General features: G+C 33.0%; 2 protein-coding genes across 2 annotated transcripts; one reads left to right on the forward strand and one right to left on the reverse strand.

The window, feature by feature from the left end:
• Window positions 1-4,057: 4,057 nt before the first annotated feature.
• LOC110701190 (probable glycerol-3-phosphate acyltransferase 3) lies at window positions 4,058-6,831 on the reverse strand. Its single transcript, XM_021878790.1, has 2 exons — window positions 6,030-6,831; window positions 4,058-5,097 (listed from the first exon to the last, which is right to left on the reverse strand). The coding sequence occupies exons 1-2, from the start codon at window positions 6,699-6,701 to the stop codon at window positions 4,213-4,215; spliced, it is 1,557 nt and encodes a 518-aa protein (XP_021734482.1). The 5' UTR covers window positions 6,702-6,831; the 3' UTR covers window positions 4,058-4,212.
• A 6,340-nt stretch (window positions 6,832-13,171) lies between these two features.
• LOC110701193 (importin subunit alpha-4-like) lies at window positions 13,172-22,919 on the forward strand. The gene is made up of 10 exons (XM_021878793.1): window positions 13,172-13,572; window positions 15,942-16,038; window positions 16,118-16,209; window positions 16,295-16,426; window positions 16,838-17,023; window positions 17,107-17,270; window positions 17,441-17,519; window positions 17,991-18,119; window positions 18,944-19,071; window positions 22,099-22,919. The coding sequence occupies exons 1-10, from the start codon at window positions 13,354-13,356 to the stop codon at window positions 22,475-22,477; spliced, it is 1,605 nt and encodes a 534-aa protein (XP_021734485.1). The 5' UTR covers window positions 13,172-13,353; the 3' UTR covers window positions 22,478-22,919.
• Window positions 22,920-23,379: the final 460 nt, after the last annotated feature.

Below are 23,379 nucleotides of genomic sequence, written 5' to 3' on the forward strand. Positions count from 1 at the left end.
TTGAAATATACGAGTATATCAATAATATAAATTCCCGATTACAATGAGCATACAAGAAATTCTTCACTTGAAAGGTTTTGAAGTATATCCTACGGTCCTACTAAATAACGTATGTAAGTATTCCACAATGAGGAAAAAAAATAGAGTTAAAACACTTTATAAGGCTAAGGAACTACTCTTCCTATTATCATATGATTTTGAAATGGTACCTCATTTAGACTTGTAAAGTGGACCCTTTCAATAAGTCGACCTAACTTATGTTTTCATGTATTTAATTAGTGTACTAGTTCGAAATTTATCAAATAATGAAGCGAAGCTAAAACACAATCTTACAAGATTTGAAAAATAAAATTCACAAGCTTGAATGGACAAGTCTCTCTCCTCTTTGATTTACATAGCTACAACTAGGAAGGAGGGACCGATTTATAGAATTAGAAAGTTTTTCTCGATCACCAAATTATGTATAACTAGCTAATATAACTCTTTTTTGGTGAGAAATTAATGTTGATTAATGGTTCTTAAAGTTAGTTGTTTGGTGAGCTATTAGGTCTTTAATTATATCGTAGGTAATTCACAAAATAATCCATAAAAACTTACAGTGTGGTCGGTGTCATATAAATATATAATCTACGTTTATGATACACATTAATTAGCAATGCATATAAACATTAAGGCTCCGTTGTGTTCGCCTTTTTTTCATACTCATTTCAATTTAACATGCTTTGATAAGGGTTAATAAGCTAAGTGATGTTCAAATTAGACGAAAACAATTTCAAATAAGTTTAGTTATTAGGTTTAGATAATAAGTGAAAACAAGGTGAATAAAACACATCATAAATGCATGTCGTATGATCAAAAGGCATGTTATTATTAATTTCCATTGTTGTTATTAATTAATGTTTAATACGAATTGAAGTATGTATATGTTTATTATTTGTATTTTTACTTTGTCGCCCATTAATTAGGGCTATATGTATATCATTTAATTTACAAATAATAGCATAATGTATACCTTCAATATTTTATACAAAATCTAGTAGCAAAGTTAAGGAACGTACATAGACGTATAGAACCACATACATATTAATATGTTATCTACTATCTTATATGTTATAAATTTATTTTTTTAGTTTCGCGATAATAACACTAAGACTACGTGCGTCCATCAGTTTTTAATTTGAAAATGCTAGAATGAGATACATTATTATCGATTAAATGCGATATGAGAAGCTTAACTTATTATATAAATTTATCAAATTTATTTTTTCAGTTTCGCGATAATAACACTAAGACTACGTACGTGCGTCTATCACTTTCTTATTTGAAAATGCTAGAATAAAATATCATTATTATCGATTAAACACGATATGAGAAGCTTCACTACTTGTTATATATAAATTTATCAAATTTTTTTTTTAGTTTCGCGATAATAACACTAAGACTACGTGTGTCTATCACTTTCTTATTTGAAAATGCTAGAATGAAATATCATTATTATCGATTAAACACGATATGAGAAGCTTCACTACTTGTTATATATAAATTTATCAATTTATTTTTTAGTTTCGCGATAATAACACTAAGACTACGTGTGTCTATCACTTCCTTATTTGAAAATGCTACAATGAAATATCATTATTATCGATTAAACACAATACGAGAAGCTAAACTTGTTTTATATATATATATATATATATATATATATATATATATATATATATATATATATATATATATATATATATATATATATATATATATATATATATATATATATATATATATATATATATGATACTCTCCTTTCATAATGAAAATTTCTTCTATTAGATAGGTAGCTAGTTAGTTAGATTGTGACATAACAAAGATTATGTAACCTTCTCTATCTTTTAATTAGCAAATTCCTCTTTTTATAAACTACGTAGATATATAGTTAGAATACTCCCTCTATCCAACCTGCTCATGACCTATCAACCCCCCCACCCCCCCCACCCCCCTCTCAACGTATTCCTCTGCAAAATATTCAATTAGTGTGGGATTAGTTAATGTAATAGAGAAGATATATAGATCATGCATTTGTATTAATTAGTATACTCAGTCAATCATTCATAATTCATTCATCCATATCGACCATATGTGTCACTCAAGTTAAAGGTGGTCCAAAAAATAAATAAAGATCAGACAATGAGAGCGATCTGATTAATACGTTACGTATATGACCAATAGTCCAATATACAGTACATGAAGATGAGTATAAATAAAAAAACTACTTACTACTGGCCAGACAATACGTATATAGGGTCATTTTATTCTGATATACTTCTACAATAATACAGTGAAATAGTATTTTAGTTAGGTTTGTTTGAAAATATATCAATGTATTTATAAATGCTACGGTATCATTTAAATTATATTTGTATATATATAAAATACTAGGCCAAAATTCATTATCCAACATTTAATAACATGAAATTTAGAATGTTTTAGATGTCAAAAGCTGGATTTTTAGTTCTTCATTCAATTATAAGAAGTTCTTTATCATTTAATCTTTTACTCCGTATATAATTGTAGAGTCATTTAACCACAAACCCAATTCTCAAATCTCATGTTTTTTTTTGTTGTTCTTTAACCTTCAATTAAATAACTTCCACTTCTCCATTTTTTTTTTACAACTTCCACATCTCCTATTGTTTTTCTTTAAATATACATTTTACATACATATATATCATATCGTGTGCTAGCACGGATACACTGTAGTTACATTGAACTTAAAACTCAATGTATTTTGTGACAAAAAAAATAAAATAAAATAATAATATAAGTTGGGTGTTAGTTGCTGTCATTAGAGATGTGGTAAAATATAATTGTAATGCATACAAGGTCACTAGTTCAAATATTGATAAATGATACTTGTACTAACTATTGTTATATTTCTTTATGATGATGAAAAATATTGATCAATATTATGACATGACGCCACATTAATTTAAACTTGCATAAATGCCTAATAATAACGATATGTAGGGAGATAGTAAGCATCGTCAATTTATCATTGAATTTAACCATCAGTACGTATAAATGATTGAACATGATATATACGTAGTATGGTATTTATTTCATAAATATATATACTCATTTAAATCAGTCTTTTTATTAGCTAGGAAATAATTGACCTTAATTAATATGTGAAACAAAATTGATTTAAGAGATGAATGAACGAGTGACCAAGAAAATTTGGCGCATGGACCTACATGATATTTATAGAGTGTATAGACATGGACTTCTACTTCAAGAAGTTACCCCATGTATACAGGTTAGTGTATAAACCCTTTATTGTTGGACATAAGATAAAGTGCTCGAAGGCTACGTGAACCGGCTATATTAAGAGGCTATAATTATTTCATGCTTTTTCCAAGTATGAATAGTATTGTATTTTCATGGACCTAGTATAAATACAATACGACCCACTCTCTTGAATGTACAACTCACAAATTATCATACAATTATTACTTACAAGTATAACTACTAACTACTTTATATGTACACAATACATTGAGTACTGTTGACAAATACATGTACTCTGTATAAGTTTTCTAACCATGTTTCGATAAAAAAAAAAAAAAAGGTTTTGAAACCAAGTAGTAACTGATTTAGCGGTAATTAAAGATATTAGCATAACTATGTGGTTGTGAATATTGTGATTTCAATCCCCCACTGTAGGCAACTTGAGGGTCGGGCAAGGATATTCCCTTGCCCTCCAAACTGCACACACACTCCCAACTTCCCAAGGAGTGTCGCTTGTAAACTTGGGTCGGGATGACCTATGAGAAATTTCAATCCTGTACGACACATTTTTCCTTACCTTCAAAGTTTCCGAACATAAATGTTCTCTCCATATGTCTTTTTCTTACTTGTTATACGAACAATTTTATAATATCTATAAGTAATTTTCACTCGTACTTGACAATTTTGTTTTTTTCTCACTATGCCGTCTTTAAAAATAGACTTCATGTCGATCTCTTTCCTTAATAATTGAGCAAGTAGTAGTGAATGTAAATACATCAATAAACAGAGGAATTACATTATTTGTTCACAAGAAAATTTAATTACAATTATTCATCAGTATTCTAATATATTGCAACATTATTCATATTCGAATCTAATTACAATTAATCAGTATTCCAATATATTACAACATTCAAAATAATATCTTCAATCACCAGTGTTACCAGCCAACATCATATACTTGTCTTTCCTAGTTAATAATGTGCATGTATATCCTAATGACTTAGCAATTTCAGCTTGCACATAATTAGCAACATCAATATTGGACCAACCACCACTTCCACAAGTATGAGATTTAGGTACATTTTCAAGTATGTTAACATAGTAATAAGGATATGGATTCAAAAGGAAAAATATTGGATCTAATGCTTTGATTCCACTCGCCGTTGTACCATAAAACATGTTAACTTTAACCTCTAAGGCCACCGGAACAATGTCATCAGTCATCTCCGCGAATAAGGGACTAAACCTTAGCAAGTAACGCTCTCTACACGTAGTTCCTTCAGGGCAAACCACAACACTGCCTTTGCTTAACATTTTTTGCATGACTTTCGCGTCTTTCTCCTTGTCCCTTGTTAGGATAACGGTTTTTATTGGGGTGAGAACTTGGCTTAATTTGCTAATGCTATAGGCTAGCGCAGTTAGAGGGACTTTACAAGCGTATGATATGTAGATAGGATCAAGTAACGTTTTGTGGTTACACACGTAAATTTTGCCCTTGGAATTTCTATTTTGGTTGGTTGAGCTATTTAATATTGTTTGTGAATTGGAACAATTTTTTGACGTTAAACCACTTGTTCCAAGGAAGGCTAGTATTGGAAGGGAGATTTTGAAAGGTAAGAAAATTGAGGTTATGATTCTTGTTATGCATAGGATCACGCCGAAGGGTAGCCATATGAGCATGGTCAATGAAGCCATAGGGGTTGGAAAAAATGCTAACCTTCCATCGTGGAATATCAAGGGTTTAGGGTATTTGTCCCTTGGAAGATAATTCCAATTTTCCTTATCAACTTTTCTCACCAAGTAGAAACCCTAGCATAAAAATGTAACATTAGAAAGAGAGTTTGAGTAGCTAATCAAACATTTAAGAGTAGAAAAATATATAGTCATCATTTGTCAACATCTCAATTAGGTGTACCAATACTCCTACATACTTCATCAAATTAAACTACATCATACAGGTAATTCGTAAATTACTTTAGGTTCTATTATAAATTTCATATTTCATGAATTATAAAATAGTATAACTAGTAAATATAATTTCATTCAAGCAACAATTAGGTGAATAAAATAGAACTTTAAGTTAGATCATAATCCAATTATAATTCTAACTAATTAATACGAGTGAGTAGCCCAGTAGAAGTCTTTTAATTTGTACCTTCGACATTTCAATTAATTGAAAGTACAGTGTAACCGAACTAAACTTAAAGTTCCTCAATGAATTGGAATTTTTCATTTTTGGATAATAAAGAGGATAACTCCTCTACCTATATATGCATAAATATTTATGATATATACCTTGAAGGCTTTTAATACTAGCTAGTCTAGATGTGCTAGGCAAAATATCCACCTCTGATTTGTACTGTTTTTGGTTTGATCAAAATTTGACCTTATTTGTACACTACGTTATAGTTATTATTAGATTCGTATTTTGTGTACTTTCCAAACTTGATATTTGTTTTCAAACATTTGTATTTATGTAATTTAGCAACAAACGAACGCTGGTAAAAAACTAGGTCTGGTATATTTGTCCTGGCATGCATGTACTTATTCGATCATTTCGCTGAACTGAACATGGCCTAATATCACATTCATTGCTTCGATCTCATCTGGCATCCTTATTTCTTTACATGTATTTTATCTAAACAACTTAAATATTGAACTTATGAACCTAACTATAAATGAGTAAAGATCAAGTACTGATGGTGGGGCAAAATGTTAAGCATATGCGTAACATAACATACCTTGCAATTTGTAATGAGTTGTTGATCTTTTAATGTTTTCTCACACCCTGAAATAACAATAACGTTTTCCCCCTTGCAAACTAGACTTGTAATTTCCTTAATTTCATCCTTTTTTCTTTCCATCAAACCTAAATAGTACCCTCTATATACCTTAATCTCCCTTCCAACTATTGTATTAATTCCCAAATATTCTTGCAAGAACGCCTCAACCATAACCCTAGGAAAATTAGTTACTCCCACCCTTTTTCGAAACCTCGTGAGCAACTCGAACCCTTGATATCCCACATCTTCCAAGAAGAATTTTGGCAAGACTGTTCTTCCTACTGATTTTAGGGCACTCCTTTTAACCCCAACAAAACACACGAAAACCATTATGTTTAGCTTCCATTCTTCGTCTACCAAGCAAATTAAAGGGTACAAAATGAGCAATAAAAAAGCACGTAAAAGACCACCGCCTTCAAATGCCACCAACATGAAGAAAGGGAACCATGAAGAAGATTTTAGCAAAGTTTCCTCCACATTAAAGACCAAAGTATGGTTTACTAGCTCCTCTAACCGCGAGGATAGACAAGTGTACACATGGACTTTTTGTGACTCTATCTCATGAGAAAAATTAATAGTATTCCTAAACTTCTTACATATATCCAAGAAATATGACGTAGTTGCTACCATTATATTTTGTTGTGGTACCTTATCAGAATCAAATTTAACAATTTTTTTAGTAACTTAAGTTACATAACACGTTGTTTAGGCTTAAATTAATTATACACATATATAAAGGACTATGTAGAGATAGTATACAGCCGTTTTCAAACCTCAAATCTATATCAAACTTTCAAGAGTGAAAATACCTAGCTAGTGTCTACAACTATAGACAAATGGACGCTTGATCTGTCTTAACTTGTGATTAAGACAGTAATTAAGGTCTTTCGTTGGCGAAATTGCACCGTGTAGGCATAGCTCAGCTCGTTGATTTAGGCCACCTAAGACTGCATTTATTAAGGTCTTTGTCCTCAATTATTATTTTTAAGTTATCATAAACTACAAGTTACACAAGTAATTACTCACAATGAACTCGTGGTTATGCACAAAGGGTTCTTATCTTCATGCATGATATTTATAAAGTCTTAAATGTGAGAGAATATAAGAAAAAACCAAATGCACTTATTAAGGATCTAACCAAATCAAATTAAAATTAAGCAACTAATTGTGGGACATTTTGGGGACCTATATTGGGGCCAAAGACGGTTATTCTTGGTCTCCTACCCATGCTAGCTCTAATTAATACCAGTAATTCGTATTTGTTGATATAAAGTATAGCATATCTTTGACATTCCGTTAGATGAGTGTAATAATGGTTGCAATAAGAATAAATTTGTATACTCCTTTCTTTACATAATTTAGGGTCTCGGCTAATTTGCTGAAGTGAGCTGAAATGAACTAAACTGATTGGAGCTGAACTGAATTGAATTGAACTGAACTGAACTGATATTATATGAGAGAAAGAAATTAGTCAAGGTCTATTCTCATGCATGGTAGTGTTACCAGTTTATCTCTTTTACCCTACAATTCTACAAATTTTCATTACCATTAATATATAATTGAATTATCACACGTAAAATCATTCCCGTTACCACAAATTTATTATAACCGGCTATCAAACAGGTTGCGAAGAGGCCTTCCAAAGGGAGGTTAGTTATGTATGAGTAAATGCATAACGAGGGGCATGGAGGTCATTTCACGTAAATGCATTTCTAAATTTAGAGTAGTACCACTGGGTGATCAATTGTATTACTAGATGATTAAATGGTATCATTGAACATTTCAGTGGTACTATTTATGTATGTAGTGGTACTATATATTTATTCAGTGGTACTCACTCCGTGTAGAAATAGTATCACTACAGTAGAAATAGTATCACTAAATTGTCAATAGTACTATGTAAGCTTTTAACGGTACATTTAAAAAGTGGCCCCACTTACCCATCTCTCTCCTCCTTTCTCTCACCCCCATGTGCTTTTTAATATTTTAGTATTTGTTATGCATTTGTAAATGCATAACTAACCTCCCTCTCTACTTCCTCGGTTGCGAATGGATTCATTGGCTTTCAATTGTACAGTTCAACAGTCGCTATTAGTCTATTACTTATTGGTAAGCTCCTTGAACCATCTATCCTTGTCAATGAATGTAACTTAGTAGCATACTCCGTGATAATTAGTGAGACTGCTTACTAATAGAAGTACGTGGATGCTTAACTCTTAGATCGTAAAAAGAAATCGTGAAGTTAGGGTGGTGTGTGAAATATATATTAGTCGAACGGTCCATTTATTTTATGACTTAACTATCAGAAAACGAAATGATCGAGTTAACAGTTCAACTAATTAATTAAGCAACGTGATCATGCATGGGATAGGTATGGTTGATTTGGCTATACATATACTGGCCTGGTTACGTTGGAATGAGCCAAAACTCACCCCCTTGGCCTAGCCTTCCATCGCTTGGGTTCCTATATTTAAACTTGAAACCTTGAGAGTTAACCATTTTAAAATTATATATAACCAAACTCTCAATATATAATACCAAAAAAGTGTTGACTCACTTAGTAAGGTTCTTATCTCAAATCCTAGAGATTTGAGGTTTGGATCCTACCAAGTGAGAGTACTTAGAGGTAGTGATTCCCTTACCCTCCTTTCTACTTTCAAGTATTTGACTCACAAATATTGGATCAAAAAAATCGTGAGGGTGAGGTCTGGTCAAGATCCTCTTTACCAATTTAAAAAAAAAAACAAAAAAATACAGCCAATATGGAATGTCTTTGACCTCATTGATATAGGTAAGGATTCTTTTGCCGCATACCTCATCCATAGGTAGTGATAATCATATAATCTTTTAAGAGTTGTAACTTGAATTCATTTTTAACGTATCATATTGTTATAGTTAGATATTATGAGTGTGATACTGCTGGTTTGATTTGCGTTGGCAGTAGCTTTCTGTTATGGTTGATATAAATATGATGCAGGTGTAAGATGTTAAGATGAGAATGAAATATTGTATTGTTATGGTTGGTAGTTAACTAGTTACGTATGAAGTAGATGTTGTTATTGTTGACAAGTCGATGTTTATGTACTGTTGTCTTAAATACAATGTGAGTTGTGATTTAGTTACTCCGTACTCCTTGTATTGGATGTCAAAAAATTTTGAATAGTCAATCAATATTCAAAATATGCTATAACAAACAACCAACCCCCCCCCCCTCTCCCTCTTTTCCTTTTTTTAATTTTTGTAGGGGGCTTTGATTCGCATAGTGATATAGGTTTAGAATCAGGAATAGGGTTAAGGTGGTATTGAGTTGAAACTTGATACTTAATACCATGTGTTTGGTTCAATTCTGGAATGGAATATCATCCCCTTAATTTTATGTATTTGAACATAATGGAATGGAATGAGCCAAACCCACCCCCCCAAGGTTTCTAAACCTCATACCTCATACCTATAATCCGCGAACCAAACGCTCCCTTATTATTATTTTCACGTACCTGAAGTATATCTTTGGATAATTAAAAGTACAATCTTTAACATTTTTAATATGGAATGCAAAAACATTACCTATTTTCGGATAAATGAACATTGTACATCCGTCCTTACTATCTAATTTGTGCATCATCAATATAATTCATCATACTTTCTAGTACAGTAGCTAAAAACATAGAGGTTTCGGTAATCAATATCGTGTATATCAAATGGCCAGTGCAGGTGTAAGGACATAAGACAAAATGTACAATTGGAACTAAGTAATACGGGAGGAATTGGATGAGAAAATAGAAAAGAGTCGATCCCCATTAATATCCTCTATAAACAAAATTCGTTTATGTAGTGGATATGAACATGTATTTCTTCGAAAAATAGATTTAGTAACATAAAAAGTAATCATATAAAAAAAAAACATAAATATTACTTCGTGCTATGTATAAGCTTGATTGAATGAAGGTGTTTGAAATTTTGAATGACATACAAGTAAAATCTACCAAGTATAAGGAAAACTATAGATAGACATTCATTACATTATGAATAGAAGACAGAACAGGTTCGAAAAGTCAATGATATTAGCTGAGTAGCAAATTTATTGTCAAAGTACACTAGAAGTAACGCAAGTTTTGGTAGCAACAATGAAAAAGCAGTAGTTATGCATTTGGCTCATTAACGAAGCAGTAGTGGACTAGGGTGTTCAAGAGCTAGTGTGGACCAAACAGAAACAGTCTAGTCTTTGGGTCGAGAAATACAATTTTTTGGACCGACTTGATTTTTAATATATATTCCTTGAAAACTATTATTGATCTAATATCAAAAATTTGAATTTATGAGTTTAGAAGAAAAAGATCACTATCGATAATTTAATTATGTGTGCAAAAGCCCAAAGTTCATCATAAAAACATACCGTGATACAAGCTTAACAATTTTACTGCACAAAAGCTTAACAAAAAGAACAAATAACACTAGTTGAACAAAGATGATGACATATGCTTCTACCAAAATAGCAATAAAACTGGCTGAGTAACATGAAATAGCTAACTAATCTGTGAAAAATTGAAAACCAAATGATAGTGGGATAGAACATGGGAGATTTTTATTTTATTTTTTTCAACGTTTTGCAAAAATAAAATCAAAAGTCAATTTCATCAATAGTTCACGTTAGTCAAAAGAAATAAACGGTTGTGATTTGATTTAATACAAAGGCCACAATATCTAAAATTAAAATTAAAATTGCTACTCCATACGACAATTGCATACCATTTACAAATGTGCAGTACAAGTATCATGCTTTTTCTGTCTCACTAATATCTAAGTATTATTATTATTATTATTATTCATTATTCATGTTGATTAATTTGAAAGCCAAAAGGCCAACCAAGGTTTGAAGTGCATAACGAACGGATTACACATGAGTCCATGACTACATGAGTAGTTTTGAATAAAGGAACCAAGAACTTTGATGTTCAGTAGTACGGACTACTTCAGTTCATGTAGATTTTGGGACTCACGAGTATTTCGTGTTGTCATAAATTTACTGACATTGCATTCAGCAATGGACCATCAAGGCATCAACTAGAAATATTCCTCCACATTGTTTGTAACTTGCATTGAGTGAAATTCTAAAGCAACAATTTTATGTGCTTTGTATGTGTAACGTATAGATTTAGGATATATATTTTATATAAGATTATCTTTAAATTTTTACATATTTTATAGTTACCTAATACTTTCTCTGTTTTTTTTACTTGATCTGTTTCTTTTATCACGCTTGCCAATACAAAACTTGAACGATCAATAACTTAAATTCTCCATAAGTTAAAATTATAAAAGTTATATATTATGATAATACTTATTGAGACGAATCCAAAAAGATCATACATGAATATATTTTTTCTTACATAATATTCACAAAAGATGGTTAAATGAAGGGTGGTGAATAGTGTAAAAGTTAAAGCGGGTCAAGTAATAAAGAACGAAGGAAGTATATGATAAGGTTTCTCATTGTAACCCTATAAATATTGATCAATGGAAATCACTCCAATCAAGGAGTTTTATATTCTCTGACATGGTATCATAGCTTAGGTGAGATCTTGGGATCATACAAAAAATTCTCACCCTGCCAACCCACCGGCAAGATATACACAATTTTTTTTATGCTTCTGCGAACACACAAATATACTGCCCTCTAAAAGATGCACAATATCTCAAATACCAAAATAACTAAAAAAAAAGTTGTGTACTAAATATTATACATCTGTTGTAAAGTTATCCTAAAACAATTCAGATTTATCTCGAATTAAGTAAAAGTTACCCCAACATGAATAAAAATCACTCTTATATATAATAAAAAAAAGAAGTTATTTATGCCTTGTTTATGAAATTATTCCCTTGGACTAGATAAATAACAAATCTCAATGAGTGAAACAGTGAAAGTATTTACTTAATCTTATAAAATAAAACTTGTCTCATTTCATATTTACATTAAAATTATATGAGGTTTAAAAATTCCCAAATAAGTTAATAATTGACTCAATTGGCTAAAAGTTACTCTAAAATGGTTTGATGTACACTAATTTTATCATAACTAAGGTGTACATAAAAGTTTTTGAGAAACATAACACATCCTTGCAATATTATTTTACATTTTTTTAAAAAAATTATTTATATATTGGTGCGTGAAATGGACAAAACCCTAAAGGGTATAAGCAACAAACTAAAACCTAACAAAGCAGTTACTCAACATCAACCAAGAGCACTAGTCAATCTCGACACCATTCCTGGTCATGGTACATCACACCACCACGGTCCTCCAACAAACAACATAAATATCTTTAGGAACGGTCTCAAACTCAATTAACTTTTGTTACAAATCAATCCCATAATTGACTAACTACTTAGCTTGTCTATACCAAGATTGCTAAAACGTTGTAGTAATCTCCCATTCTCTACTAATACGCAGAAAGGAAAGACTAGTTGAGTAGTTGGCCCTAATAGAGCCTTTACAATAGCATCGAACGAAACTATGTAAATATCTTAATATTCGATTCACATCCTATCCAATAATTTAGGATATTCGATTCGATAATAATTTTGGATTGGATATCGAATACCTTTTTGAACATCCGAAATATTTTGAATTTTGGATATTGGATAACGGATTTCACGTATCCATATTTTGGATAATGGATAACGGATATCCAATCCACATATCCATAATATGAAATATCCAAAACTTTGGATATTATATATTACATTTTCCTTAAAACTAAATTAAAACTAAAATTATTATACTTCCTATAAAATTTGGGATATAATTCAATGTTTCATATGAAAATTTTCATATCGAATATCCGATCCGTGCTCAACTGTACTTTACATAGACATGTATGACTGTACTTGTGTTACAAACTTACAAATCTCTAAAGAATTAGTAAAGCCAAAGAACTTGGACAACAAATATTTCATAATTGGGCCCCAAAAATGAAATAATTCGTACAGTACTACATCATTTGAGTTGGCACACTTCCAAAAATTCCTCCATTTCTCAACCCAAACCCGCCCATTTCATTTTTCTTTTTCCTTTTTTATCAAAAAATAATTAAAAAAATGCAACAATCCAACTCACTCTCCTCCCACTTCCCCCCACTCACAACCTCTCCTCTTCTCCCGTCTCCCCCATTTCCCTCAATTTTCTCTCTCCTACCTTCTTTCTTCTGCAACTCCTCTTTCTGGCATTTCGTCGAACACCTTCCAATCAATTGCCCAGAAATTCATCTCATCAAGAAATTCAACAATGTCGCTTCGACCCAATTCCAGAACCGAGGTCAGGAAGAAGTCTTACAAACTTGGTGTCGATGCCGACGAAGCTCGCCGTCGTAGGGAGGATAATTTGGTTGAGATCAGGAAAAATAAGAGGGAAGATAATCTTTTGAAGAAGAGGAGAGAGGGTATGATTCTTCAATCTCACCCTCAACCCCTCAATCACGATGCTTCGCAGAATATCGAGAAGAAGGTATAATTTTAATTAATCGTACATTTTTTTTTTGGAATTGTTGGTTTTTGTTTTTTGTGCCGATCCTTGGATTTCTGGGTTGTTTTGTTTTGTTTTATGATTAATCTGTGTTTTTTTCTAAGTTTTGATTAGGTTTAGGTTTTTGGTCGTGTTGTTTGTTTTACTTGAGAAGTGTAGTTTTAGGTTTGATTTAATGTGTTGGAGTTTTGCCCAGAGGATCAATTGATGTTATGGCTCAGATTTGATGGGTTTTAAGCGTGATTGGTTAATGAGTGAAGAGAAATGAATTGAGAATTGCGTTTGATGAAAAGTTTTGGTTTTTCCTTGCGAAAGTAGTTTGAATCCAGTGAGTTATGTTAATTGGATTTTAGGATAAGGATCGAGTATGACTGAATGAGGCGTGATCATCGATTTTACAGTAGCTTTGTCTGCTCTTGGTTTGGTTTGTAGTGTCTGAATGTGAGATCATATCCTTTTATTTTAGTGTTTTGGGTTGGAATAAAAGTCCAAGATATTTAAATCATTGCCAAGTTTGTTTGCTTGGGGAATGGTCACCCAGGTTTTACCTCTTACATCTGCCTTCTTGATGCACCGTGAATTTTGTAAAATGCTGTTCTATGAAGATAGTAGAATACTCGAATATGTCTTAATTAACAAATCCTGAATTTTAGAAGCTTTGGGATTTAGGCATATAAGTAGGAAAACTGTTGGCCTGTTTACAAAACTAGTTATAATCACTACCAAGTTTAGTTACAAAGTAAGTTGCTGAATATCTTAGACTTAGTATAGTAATGAATATATACTGCCTCAAGTTTGACCAAAACAGATGGAGCACCGATTTGCAATATCTTTCTAGAGCTGTGAGCATAGAGGAGTTTCCTGAATCCTTTATTTGACTCAAACTCTGGAAGCTTTTGGATTCCTTAGGCGCGTGCTAAAATTGTTGCCTCATTGAGTTTTAACTGGCTTTTAGTTGGCTGTTTTCGCCTTGCCCATCTCCATCCATCTGTTGTCAATCGGTGCCACCTCCTTAGTGTTTTTTTTTTCTCTTTCTGATTTGCCTTGTTCTTATTACTATTAGAAATAAAATAGGTTATAATCTGTCTGGTATGAACAATTTCAATCTAATTTGGAGGTGGGAAGGGACGAGTGGCATACTTTTAGAGTAGTTTATGGTATAAATAGTCGTTGCCACTGTGAAGTTTATTATATTATGAAAAATCACATGTTTATTAGGTAAATAAAATTAATTTAGTTGTGAGAGATCCTAATATTTGAAGAGGGCCATTAAATTGCTTTATAGTTTATACTTACCTTTGAGAGTGATGAGCCTGAGGTAAAGGGTAATTTGTTGCAGTTGATGCATGTTAAAAGAGGGATTGGTATAATAATATATGGGTTGAGGGTGTGATTAAAGGCTTGCATCTGTGGTTGTCCATTTTGTGGGGATATATCCTTGCTATCTTCATTAAAATAATAAAAAAAAAGCTCGGGGAGAAATAGGTTCGTATTAGGGCCAATAAGGTTAGATTATTTGAGATAAGTAGATAAGGGCTATTAAGCCCTATTTACTAGAATCATAACCAATAATAAGTTTAGTTAAGTATTTATTGCAGATCTGATCGTGGTAAACTGGTAATGGTTGTGGAACCACTGTTGCTGACAACATGGATAGTTTGTTAATTATGTAACCTTATCCTCAAAATTGCAAAGTGGATCTTTGGTTTTAGCCTTATTTTGAAAGTGTGGTGACTCCAATTTTGGATTGTTAATTATCTACAAAGGTCACAATGTCACATACTCACATTTTATTTTGGCCTTCATAGAAATCGCAGGGTGGGATGTTCATTTGTTTCTTGATATTGGTATAGTTTAAATTCTCTGGTATCCCTTGATAGATTTATAAGTGTGTTAAATTTTGATAGCTATATAGACCAGCATAGGAAAGTAATGGCTCTTTTTTTTATTAAAAATCTTTGATTTCTTTTTACTATTTTTTCTTTAGTTCAGGAAGTCCTGTATGGAAATTATGAGAGCAATTTTTCTTGCTATCTACAATCTGATTTAAACCTTAAAGTTTGGTGTTACTAATAGGTCTTAAAGTTGTATACTTGTCTTTTGAGTTTATCCATTATGACATGGCAATTCTAGTATGGCTATTGTGGCTATTTTGTCGGAATTGAGTATATAATATGCGAACAATAATAATATATTTGAACATCTAAAGATCTAAATTTTACATGGCCAAGGAAGTAGTCGGAGTATTATAACTGCAGGGCATATGACAAATTGACAATGCAACTTGTGAGCATATAGGCTAGTGGTGGCATATCGTATTTCAACTGTCACATCTCGTTTCTGTGTAACAGTTGGAAAGCATCCCTATAATGGTGCAAGGAGTAGCGTCTGCTGATCCTAATATTCAATTAGAGGCAACCACTCAATTCAGGAAGCTTTTGTCTATTGGTTAGTATGAACTTGCCCTCTTGTATACATCTTTTTTTCATGGAACATGTTTTTGATACTGTATTGTATTTCTGTACAGAACGCTGTCCTCCAATTGATGAAGTCATTAAAGCTGGTGTTGTCCCGAAATTTGTGGAATTTCTTGACAGGCATGATCTACCTCAACTTCAGGTTTGATTTCTTGTCAATTTTTTGTCTCATTATTGATACCATTGCAGGTCTCTGTTTGATGATCTATTATCTGTCTTATCTGCAGTTTGAGGCAGCTTGGGCTCTGACCAATGTGGCATCTGGGACTTCAGAGCACACAAGAGTTGTGATTGACCATGGTGCTGTCCCAAAGTTTGTTCAACTTTTAGCGTCTGCTAGTGATGATGTCAGGGAACAGGTAATTACCTTTTTCTTCCTATTTTTTTTTGCAATTTTTGGTGTGCATTTTTCTGGCTAATTTCTTGATATTAATCTTGATTATAGGTGTCAAAAAAAAAAAAAAAAATCTTGATTATAAACAATTTTTTTTAATTAGTTGTATATCTCTTCTTGTGAAAAATCACACCATCTTGAAGTCCGAATTATTGCCTTTATAGAGTTTATACTAGTTTTATTTTCTTTGATATACTGATATTTCTTCTGTTCAATTTTCTTTAAAGGATTTGAAGAGATATATTAATTGGTTTCTTAGAAACTTTGTTTAATTTTGTGTATATTCTATTTGTCATGCTTGTGTTTATCTTTCTTGGTGATGGTGTAATGAGATGTAAGAACTCCTGAATTCTATCATCTGGCATTTGATGTGCAGGCTGTATGGGCTTTGGGAAATGTTGCTGGTGATTCTCCAAGCTGTAGGGATCTCGTACTGAGTCATGGTGCACTAGTGCCATTGTTATCTCAGCTGAATGAAAACTCCAAACTGTCAATGCTAAGGAATGCTACTTGGACATTGTCCAACTTTTGTCGTGGCAAACCACCTGCACCCTTTGAACAGGTTTTTATATTATCTGATGTCGTGATTTTGGAAGAAAAAAATTCAGTGAGAGACCATGTATTGATTATGTTTTGCTTGCTCAGGTCAAACCTGCATTACCTGTTCTTCAACACCTGATTCATTTAAATGATGAAGAAGTTTTAACAGATGCCTGCTGGGCCCTTTCTTATTTGTCCGATGGCCCTAACGACAAAATTCAGGCTGTCATTGAAGCTGGAGTATGCCGTCGGCTCATGCAGCTCCTTCTGTAATGTTTTTGAACTTGTGTGCTATTTTCTTTTTCTTTCTTTTTTTTTTTTTTTTGGTACATACATGCTTTTATTTGTTTTCATTTCATTGTGTTTTAGTTTGGTGATTATTTTTTCGACATACTCTACTCTTGATGTTGTGACTAATTTGAATCTTTACTTCATCTAGTCATCCTTCACCGACAGTTCTTATTCCTGCTCTTCGAACAGTAGGCAATATTGTCACTGGAGATGATAACCAGACCCAGGTACTGATCTTGGTGTACTTATGGTTGGCAATCTTTTAGTTTTTGTTGTCTACACCATGTACCTAGCTGTATCTTAGGAACCTCTTAGGAGTTTTTTTTTTTTTTTTTTTCATTCTCTTTTCTTCTTATTTATTTATTTATTTATTTATTTTGAACTTAGTGTTTTTTTAGCGTAATTATTTTTCTTCTGGAGGTTGCTTTAGCTAATGGAACAAAGAAAGGCTATGACTCATTATTTACTTTTGGGAACATTATTTTAGGGGTCTGATATTGTGCAAGCATATATGTAAAACAAATTTTATTATATAGAAGTTGGTAATATGAATTGTAAGGTGAAAAAAAGGTGATCTTAGATGGTCAAGCACTCAAGCCTTTTCTTAGCAACTAAGTGGACCAATGATGTCTAGCTCTCTTTCCATATTTTTTAGGTCAATCTTTTATCCTATCTGACTTGTTATATTGATTTTGCAGTTTGTATTAGACAGCCAAGTTCTTCCTTGTCTTCATCAACTTCTCACTCAAAATCACAAAAAGAGCATCAAGAAGGAAGCATGTTGGACAATATCGAACATTACTGCTGGAAATAAGGCTCAAATTCAGGTACTGATTTGATTTTGCTAACATTTTGGCTTTCTTTTGTGAAGACTTTTTTTATTCCCTCCGCCCACAATTATCTGCAACATTTGCCATAAATGGGTACTTTCTATTATGTGCAACAATTTTTTATCTTGCCTCTTTTAGTAAATTTTAAAGTGTAAAAAGACCATCTTACCAAACTTAAACATATGGGACCACTTTCTCTCTCCTACTTCCCACTCACTTTAACCCACTAACAAACTTAAACATATGGGACCACTTTCTCTCTTTTATTTCCCTCCTTTTTACAACTTAACTAAACCCACCTAAACTTAATTAAACTACACTAACAGTTTTGCCTAGGAGTCCGCAAAAAGGACGTTTGGTGCAGATAATCGTGGGCGTAGGGAGTATTTTTTTTTTTACCCAATACCTATATGATTATTGTTAAAAACTGGCACCATCTCTTTCTCTAATGTGTTTGCAAATGTATTGGCTGACTTGTGGCTGAAGGAAATGCTCGATATGCTTCCATGCTTGATTTTTTTTGTTACTTGTGTTTTTCCATAATTACTGCTTGCTACGTTTCTCAATTCTTGCTTGTCTTTTTTATCCATGGTATATGCTGAGCTTAGAGCATTTTGTATATTGAGTTTTATGAGTTTAGTAGAGATTCTTTCAAGGGATGTCTACGGTACCTGCTTTTTGTTGTGCCTGTTGTGTTATGATTGTGAGGATCTTCAATTTCTGCTAGCAGTATTGTTGCATTGTGATCTAGGATGAAGGAATCATGTGCATTTGTGCCATTGTGATAAATTCGTTGACATTTTGTTGTTCCTGTCGTTCAGGCCGTTATTGAGGCTGGTCTTGTGCAACCTCTCGTGCAATTGCTCCAGAATGCGGAATTTGACATTAAAAAGGAGGCTGCATGGGCAATCTCAAATGCCACATCTGGGGGATCTCCTGATCAGATACGGTATGCCATACATTATCCATGCTTTCTGGTATCTTTGTTGTGTTCATATTGATAGAGGGTTCTGCACTGTTCTTTGTTAAATTAAGACATCATGAATTAGGATGAATGTTATGGAAGGGTGGGCTGGACTAAAATCCGCCTCTCCAGTAATGTGCCTGGACTACGGATTGTTCTCCCTGGTATACTTAATGCCCTATTTTCAACACCTTTGGTTATGAATAGCTCGTTATTGCCTACTCTGCGTGGATTGCAGGGGTTAGCATCCTTACTGGCAGTGAGTTTCCTGATCTACCTATTATGAGGTAAAAGTGTAAAACCGTAAATGCTGTTTTTCCATATTTTATAACCTTGAGGTTTTTTCCCCCTTGTCGGGAATACAAGTTGGTAAAGGTACGATTGGAAGTATAGAAAAGACTTTTAGGCATGTAAGACAATTTTGTTTCTTATGTTTAGTAACAAGGAAGCAACAGGGAACATTCTTCTGTTGTCTTCTTCTGATCAGCTATTAAAACTGACTTGTTATAGAATTTACTTATTTTTTATTGGAACTTGGCTAATTTGGTGTTAAGCTGCTGGGTTATGGTTGCTTTGGTGGTCATAGCATGAGATTGGGATTAGTCAAGAAGTATACAGAAGTTACAACTGTAGAGAGACAATATGAGTTTTACTAGAAGGTACCGAGCTAGTTCTATGTTTGAGAGCTTCAAGTTTTTAAGGATCAAACTACAATGCTAATGTAAGCAAACCATATTCTGGGAATTTAAAAGCACAAGTATTCAAGTTCAAGGAAAAAACTAATTCTTGGAACAGGCAGTCATCACACCCGCACATCAGCTCAAAAACACAGGACTTAAGTGGTGTTGTTGTTACATTCAGTCCCTATTTATCTGCTCCATTTCGTAACCAATCGGCCTATCCTCTTGAACTTTCCATTTCCATGATGGAATATTGGAATTCTTTGGTACCTCATTATCTTTTTTTGTCACATAGCTTGGTTGAAGAGAATCCTTATCTATATTAAGTTGCTACTGAATGCATAATTGAATCAAAGTCCTTTAGTAATTTTCAATTAATCACCCAACAGCCCCAAATTGTCGATCTTTAACACGAAAAACTTAGGAGAACCAACACTGAACTTGCAGGAACACACATTGTAAGGGAGGAAACCAGTCACCTTGAACACACTGATAATATTGATATTTCTCTTTCCAGAATATTTGTTGATACATCAGTACTAAGTGCTAGTTGAACAGTTAGAATTCCTACTATTTCTCAGAGAAGTTTAATGGAAGACTTTGTCTAATGATAGAGCTGCAGAGGTGTGGATTCTACTAGCAATAGTCCCTGGACCTTGGAACATTGCCATTACTTGGCAAGTTTTTTTTTTTTTTTTTTTTTTTTTAACCAGCAACTAACGTTCTATTGGAACTGGGTTTTGGTTCTGTAAGTCTGGATACAAATAAAGATGGGCACTTGGGACACTTTATTTGGCGTATACTACGGAGTATATGTTATTGAGCATATTATATTTGGAGAACTTGAAGACAAAAGAAGAAAATTACCATAGCAGTTAATTTTCAAACAAGGGTGATACATACATCCTTGAATCCTTTTGTTCCAAATTTATCTTACACAGATCATATGTACTGTGGGCATACTAAATCAAGGAATGTCTTGCTGTGCAAGCCTTCAAATATGCTATACATGTCAATTATGATAAATGATTTATCTTACCCCATGAAAGTTGCTTGATGTTTCTAGGCGGAAATGAAATTTGTCTGTGTCACAGTTGTGGCAGATTCTGTTATCATAATGAATACATGCTGTCGATGTCAAGAAATTTTCACAAGTTTTATTTATTTACTCTTTTTTTTTCTTTCTGAATTCATGATTTGTTTGTTAACTCTGATCATCATTGCTGATCCTAGGTTTCTACTTTTTGTGTTTCAACTTTTGTGTATGTTAAAGCATTTTATCCACTTACATAATTATTTCCACACTGTTGAACCTGCTAAATCTATAGGTCATGGACTCGTGTTGTCCTTGGCTAGTTTGCTACAGTAAGTAGAGCTCTTCATGTGCATACGCATGCTGTGGGACTGAATAGCATGTGCTGCTTGACTCTATCATATTAGATGCAATCGGAAAACCCCTCATGTGGATAAATATGCTATAGAATTAAATATCTAGCATGTGCTATCTCATGGGCGGACCTACATGCCCCAACATCCTCATTGATTAGAATATTGGCTAGCTTTAAGCCTTTTAAGTAATTTTTGAAGGGAAATTATAAATTTTTTGTCATGCATGGACTCACTAAATCATACTTCCTCCGTTTTCTTTTAGATGCAACACACCCTTTAGCGCGGTATTTAAGAAAGGTGGGGTTTACATGATATAATAAACTTTAAGATAGGATGAGTGGTTGTTAGGAGTGTAGTTTAGTGGGCCATGTGCTTTAAATAAGGGATATAGTATATTTTTTCCCTAAAGTAACTTTTCTTTTATAGTGTGTTGCAAGTATGGAAGTGTTGCAAGTAAAAGAAATCAGAGGAAGTACTTCGGTATTTCTTCTCTTTTTAGTTGACACTTTTGACTTTGATCACTCTCACACTAGCTGCTTTGACTTCTTTATGTGATCTATTCTTTAAAAAAAAAAGGCTATGCTTGGTCTTGTTAGATTCCTCTTGACATCTATTTTCCAAATATCTAATTTTTATGATCTTAGCTTATAGGCGATTGAAGATATAAATATTTGAAACTATGTGTTGGCAAACATGTCTTAAAGAAATTTGGAAACTATAATTAAAGAAATGTGTCAACTAAAATAAAATGAGTAAAGTACAAAATAATTCAAAGATTTAGAGTAAAATTGTCAAATTGATGCTTATTTGAATCTCTGTTTAATAACTTTGAGTTCTGCTCTTGACTGTCTTAGATCTTCGCATTATAATCTTATTCGATTTTCAAGTCATCTATTATGGTACAAAGTTTCATTATCCTCTGAATTTTGTTTTGTTCCTGCAGATTTTTGGTGACTCAAGGTTGTATCAAACCACTTTGTGATCTTCTTATATGCCCTGATCCTCGAATTGTCACGGTTTGTCTTGAGGGTCTAGAGAACATACTGAAAGTGGGTGAAGCTGACAAAGAAATGGGAATGAATGGTGGAGTTAATATTTATGCTCAAATGATTGATGAATGTGAAGGATTGGACAAGATTGAGAACTTACAGACTCATGATAATCACGACATATATGAGAAGGCAGTGAAAGTCTTGGAAAAATACTGGGCTGAGGAAGAAGAGGAACAGAATGTTCAAGATGGTGCAGTTATGAATCAGCAGGGCTTCAACTTTGGTGCTACCCAACCCAACATTCCAGCTGGCGGTTTCAAGTTTGTTTGAAGTGGAGCTTTTGGTGGTTGTAGTCTCTCTTAGGCCTCTTCCCTGCACCCCAACCCCCGAACTGAATTTTGGAAGTTGTCTTTGCTATTTTAGTCCCCCCTTGGAGCCAGTGTTTTGGTCTTGCTCTTAGGGCTCATTGTTTTATTATGAACTATGGGTCTATTTTGTTTTGTGTTTCTGCCTCTCACAGGAAAATTTATGTTATACTCGGAATTTGTATTTAGTTGCACAAGTGTAGTCAAAAGTTTCTTGCCATTGGCACCTTGAATTCGTTGAAAAATTTAAGTTTCAGGTTGGTCATCAGGCTGAGTAAGGAGAATGTTCTTGCTGTTTTGCTTATGCATAATTACTACTATATGAGTATATGGGTGTATTGTTCCCTTTATTTTTATAATCTTTTGGTATTAGTAAAAAGTGTAAAGATTGAACTCCATTTCTAGTTTGTTTTGTTTGTTTGTTTGTTTTTTTTTTTTTTTTCCCTTGTACTAATATTGTGTTGCAAGAAATTTTTTTTGCACTGAAAGGTCATCATGGTTTACCGAAACTCTATGAATAAATTGCAGCTAAACAATGCAATGCATACTAGCACTTGACTATGGATTTGTCAAATGTGAAATTGATTTTGAAGTCTAATCTATTGCTTAAGTTTTAACTATGATTAGTTAAATTGACCTTGTGTTTAGCATCTGACATGGTGGATTAGTTCCTCTGATTAGTATGTGCTTTGTTGTGCCTTTAGTCTTATGACGAAGAAGGGATTACCATGCAAGTATATTGACAAAAATAAAGGTCATGTACTACGATGAAAGATACATGCTAGGACTTGTGGAGAACATGTACATGATGAAAGAGACACGCTAGGACTTGTGGAGAAGTAACACGAGAGTTTTCTTCGCACCAGT

The sequence above is a fragment of the Chenopodium quinoa genome, unplaced genomic scaffold, assembly GCF_001683475.1.
Source record: "Chenopodium quinoa cultivar QQ74 unplaced genomic scaffold, ASM168347v1, whole genome shotgun sequence".
Classification (NCBI taxonomy): domain Eukaryota; kingdom Viridiplantae; phylum Streptophyta; class Magnoliopsida; order Caryophyllales; family Amaranthaceae; genus Chenopodium; species Chenopodium quinoa.

What these genes read in the sequence shown, in the direction of transcription:
- LOC110701193 (XM_021878793.1), top strand. Translation starts at nt 13,354, where the DNA reads ATGTCGCTTCGACCCAATTCCAGAACCGAGGTCAGGAAGAAGTCTTAC. An exon ending in CGCAGAATATCGAGAAGAAG is followed by an intron (nt 13,573 to 15,941) that starts GTATAATTTTAA and finishes TCTGTGTAACAG; the next exon opens with TTGGAAAGCATCCCTATAAT. An exon ending in GAGATGATAACCAGACCCAG is followed by an intron (nt 17,520 to 17,990) that starts GTACTGATCTTG and finishes TTGATTTTGCAG; the next exon opens with TTTGTATTAGACAGCCAAGT.
- LOC110701190 (XM_021878790.1), bottom strand. Translation starts at nt 6,701, where the DNA reads ATGGTAGCAACTACGTCATATTTCTTGGATATATGTAAGAAGTTTAGG. An exon ending in AACTCATTACAAATTGCAAG is followed by an intron (nt 5,098 to 6,029) that starts GTATGTTATGTT and finishes TTTTTATGCTAG; the next exon opens with GGTTTCTACTTGGTGAGAAA.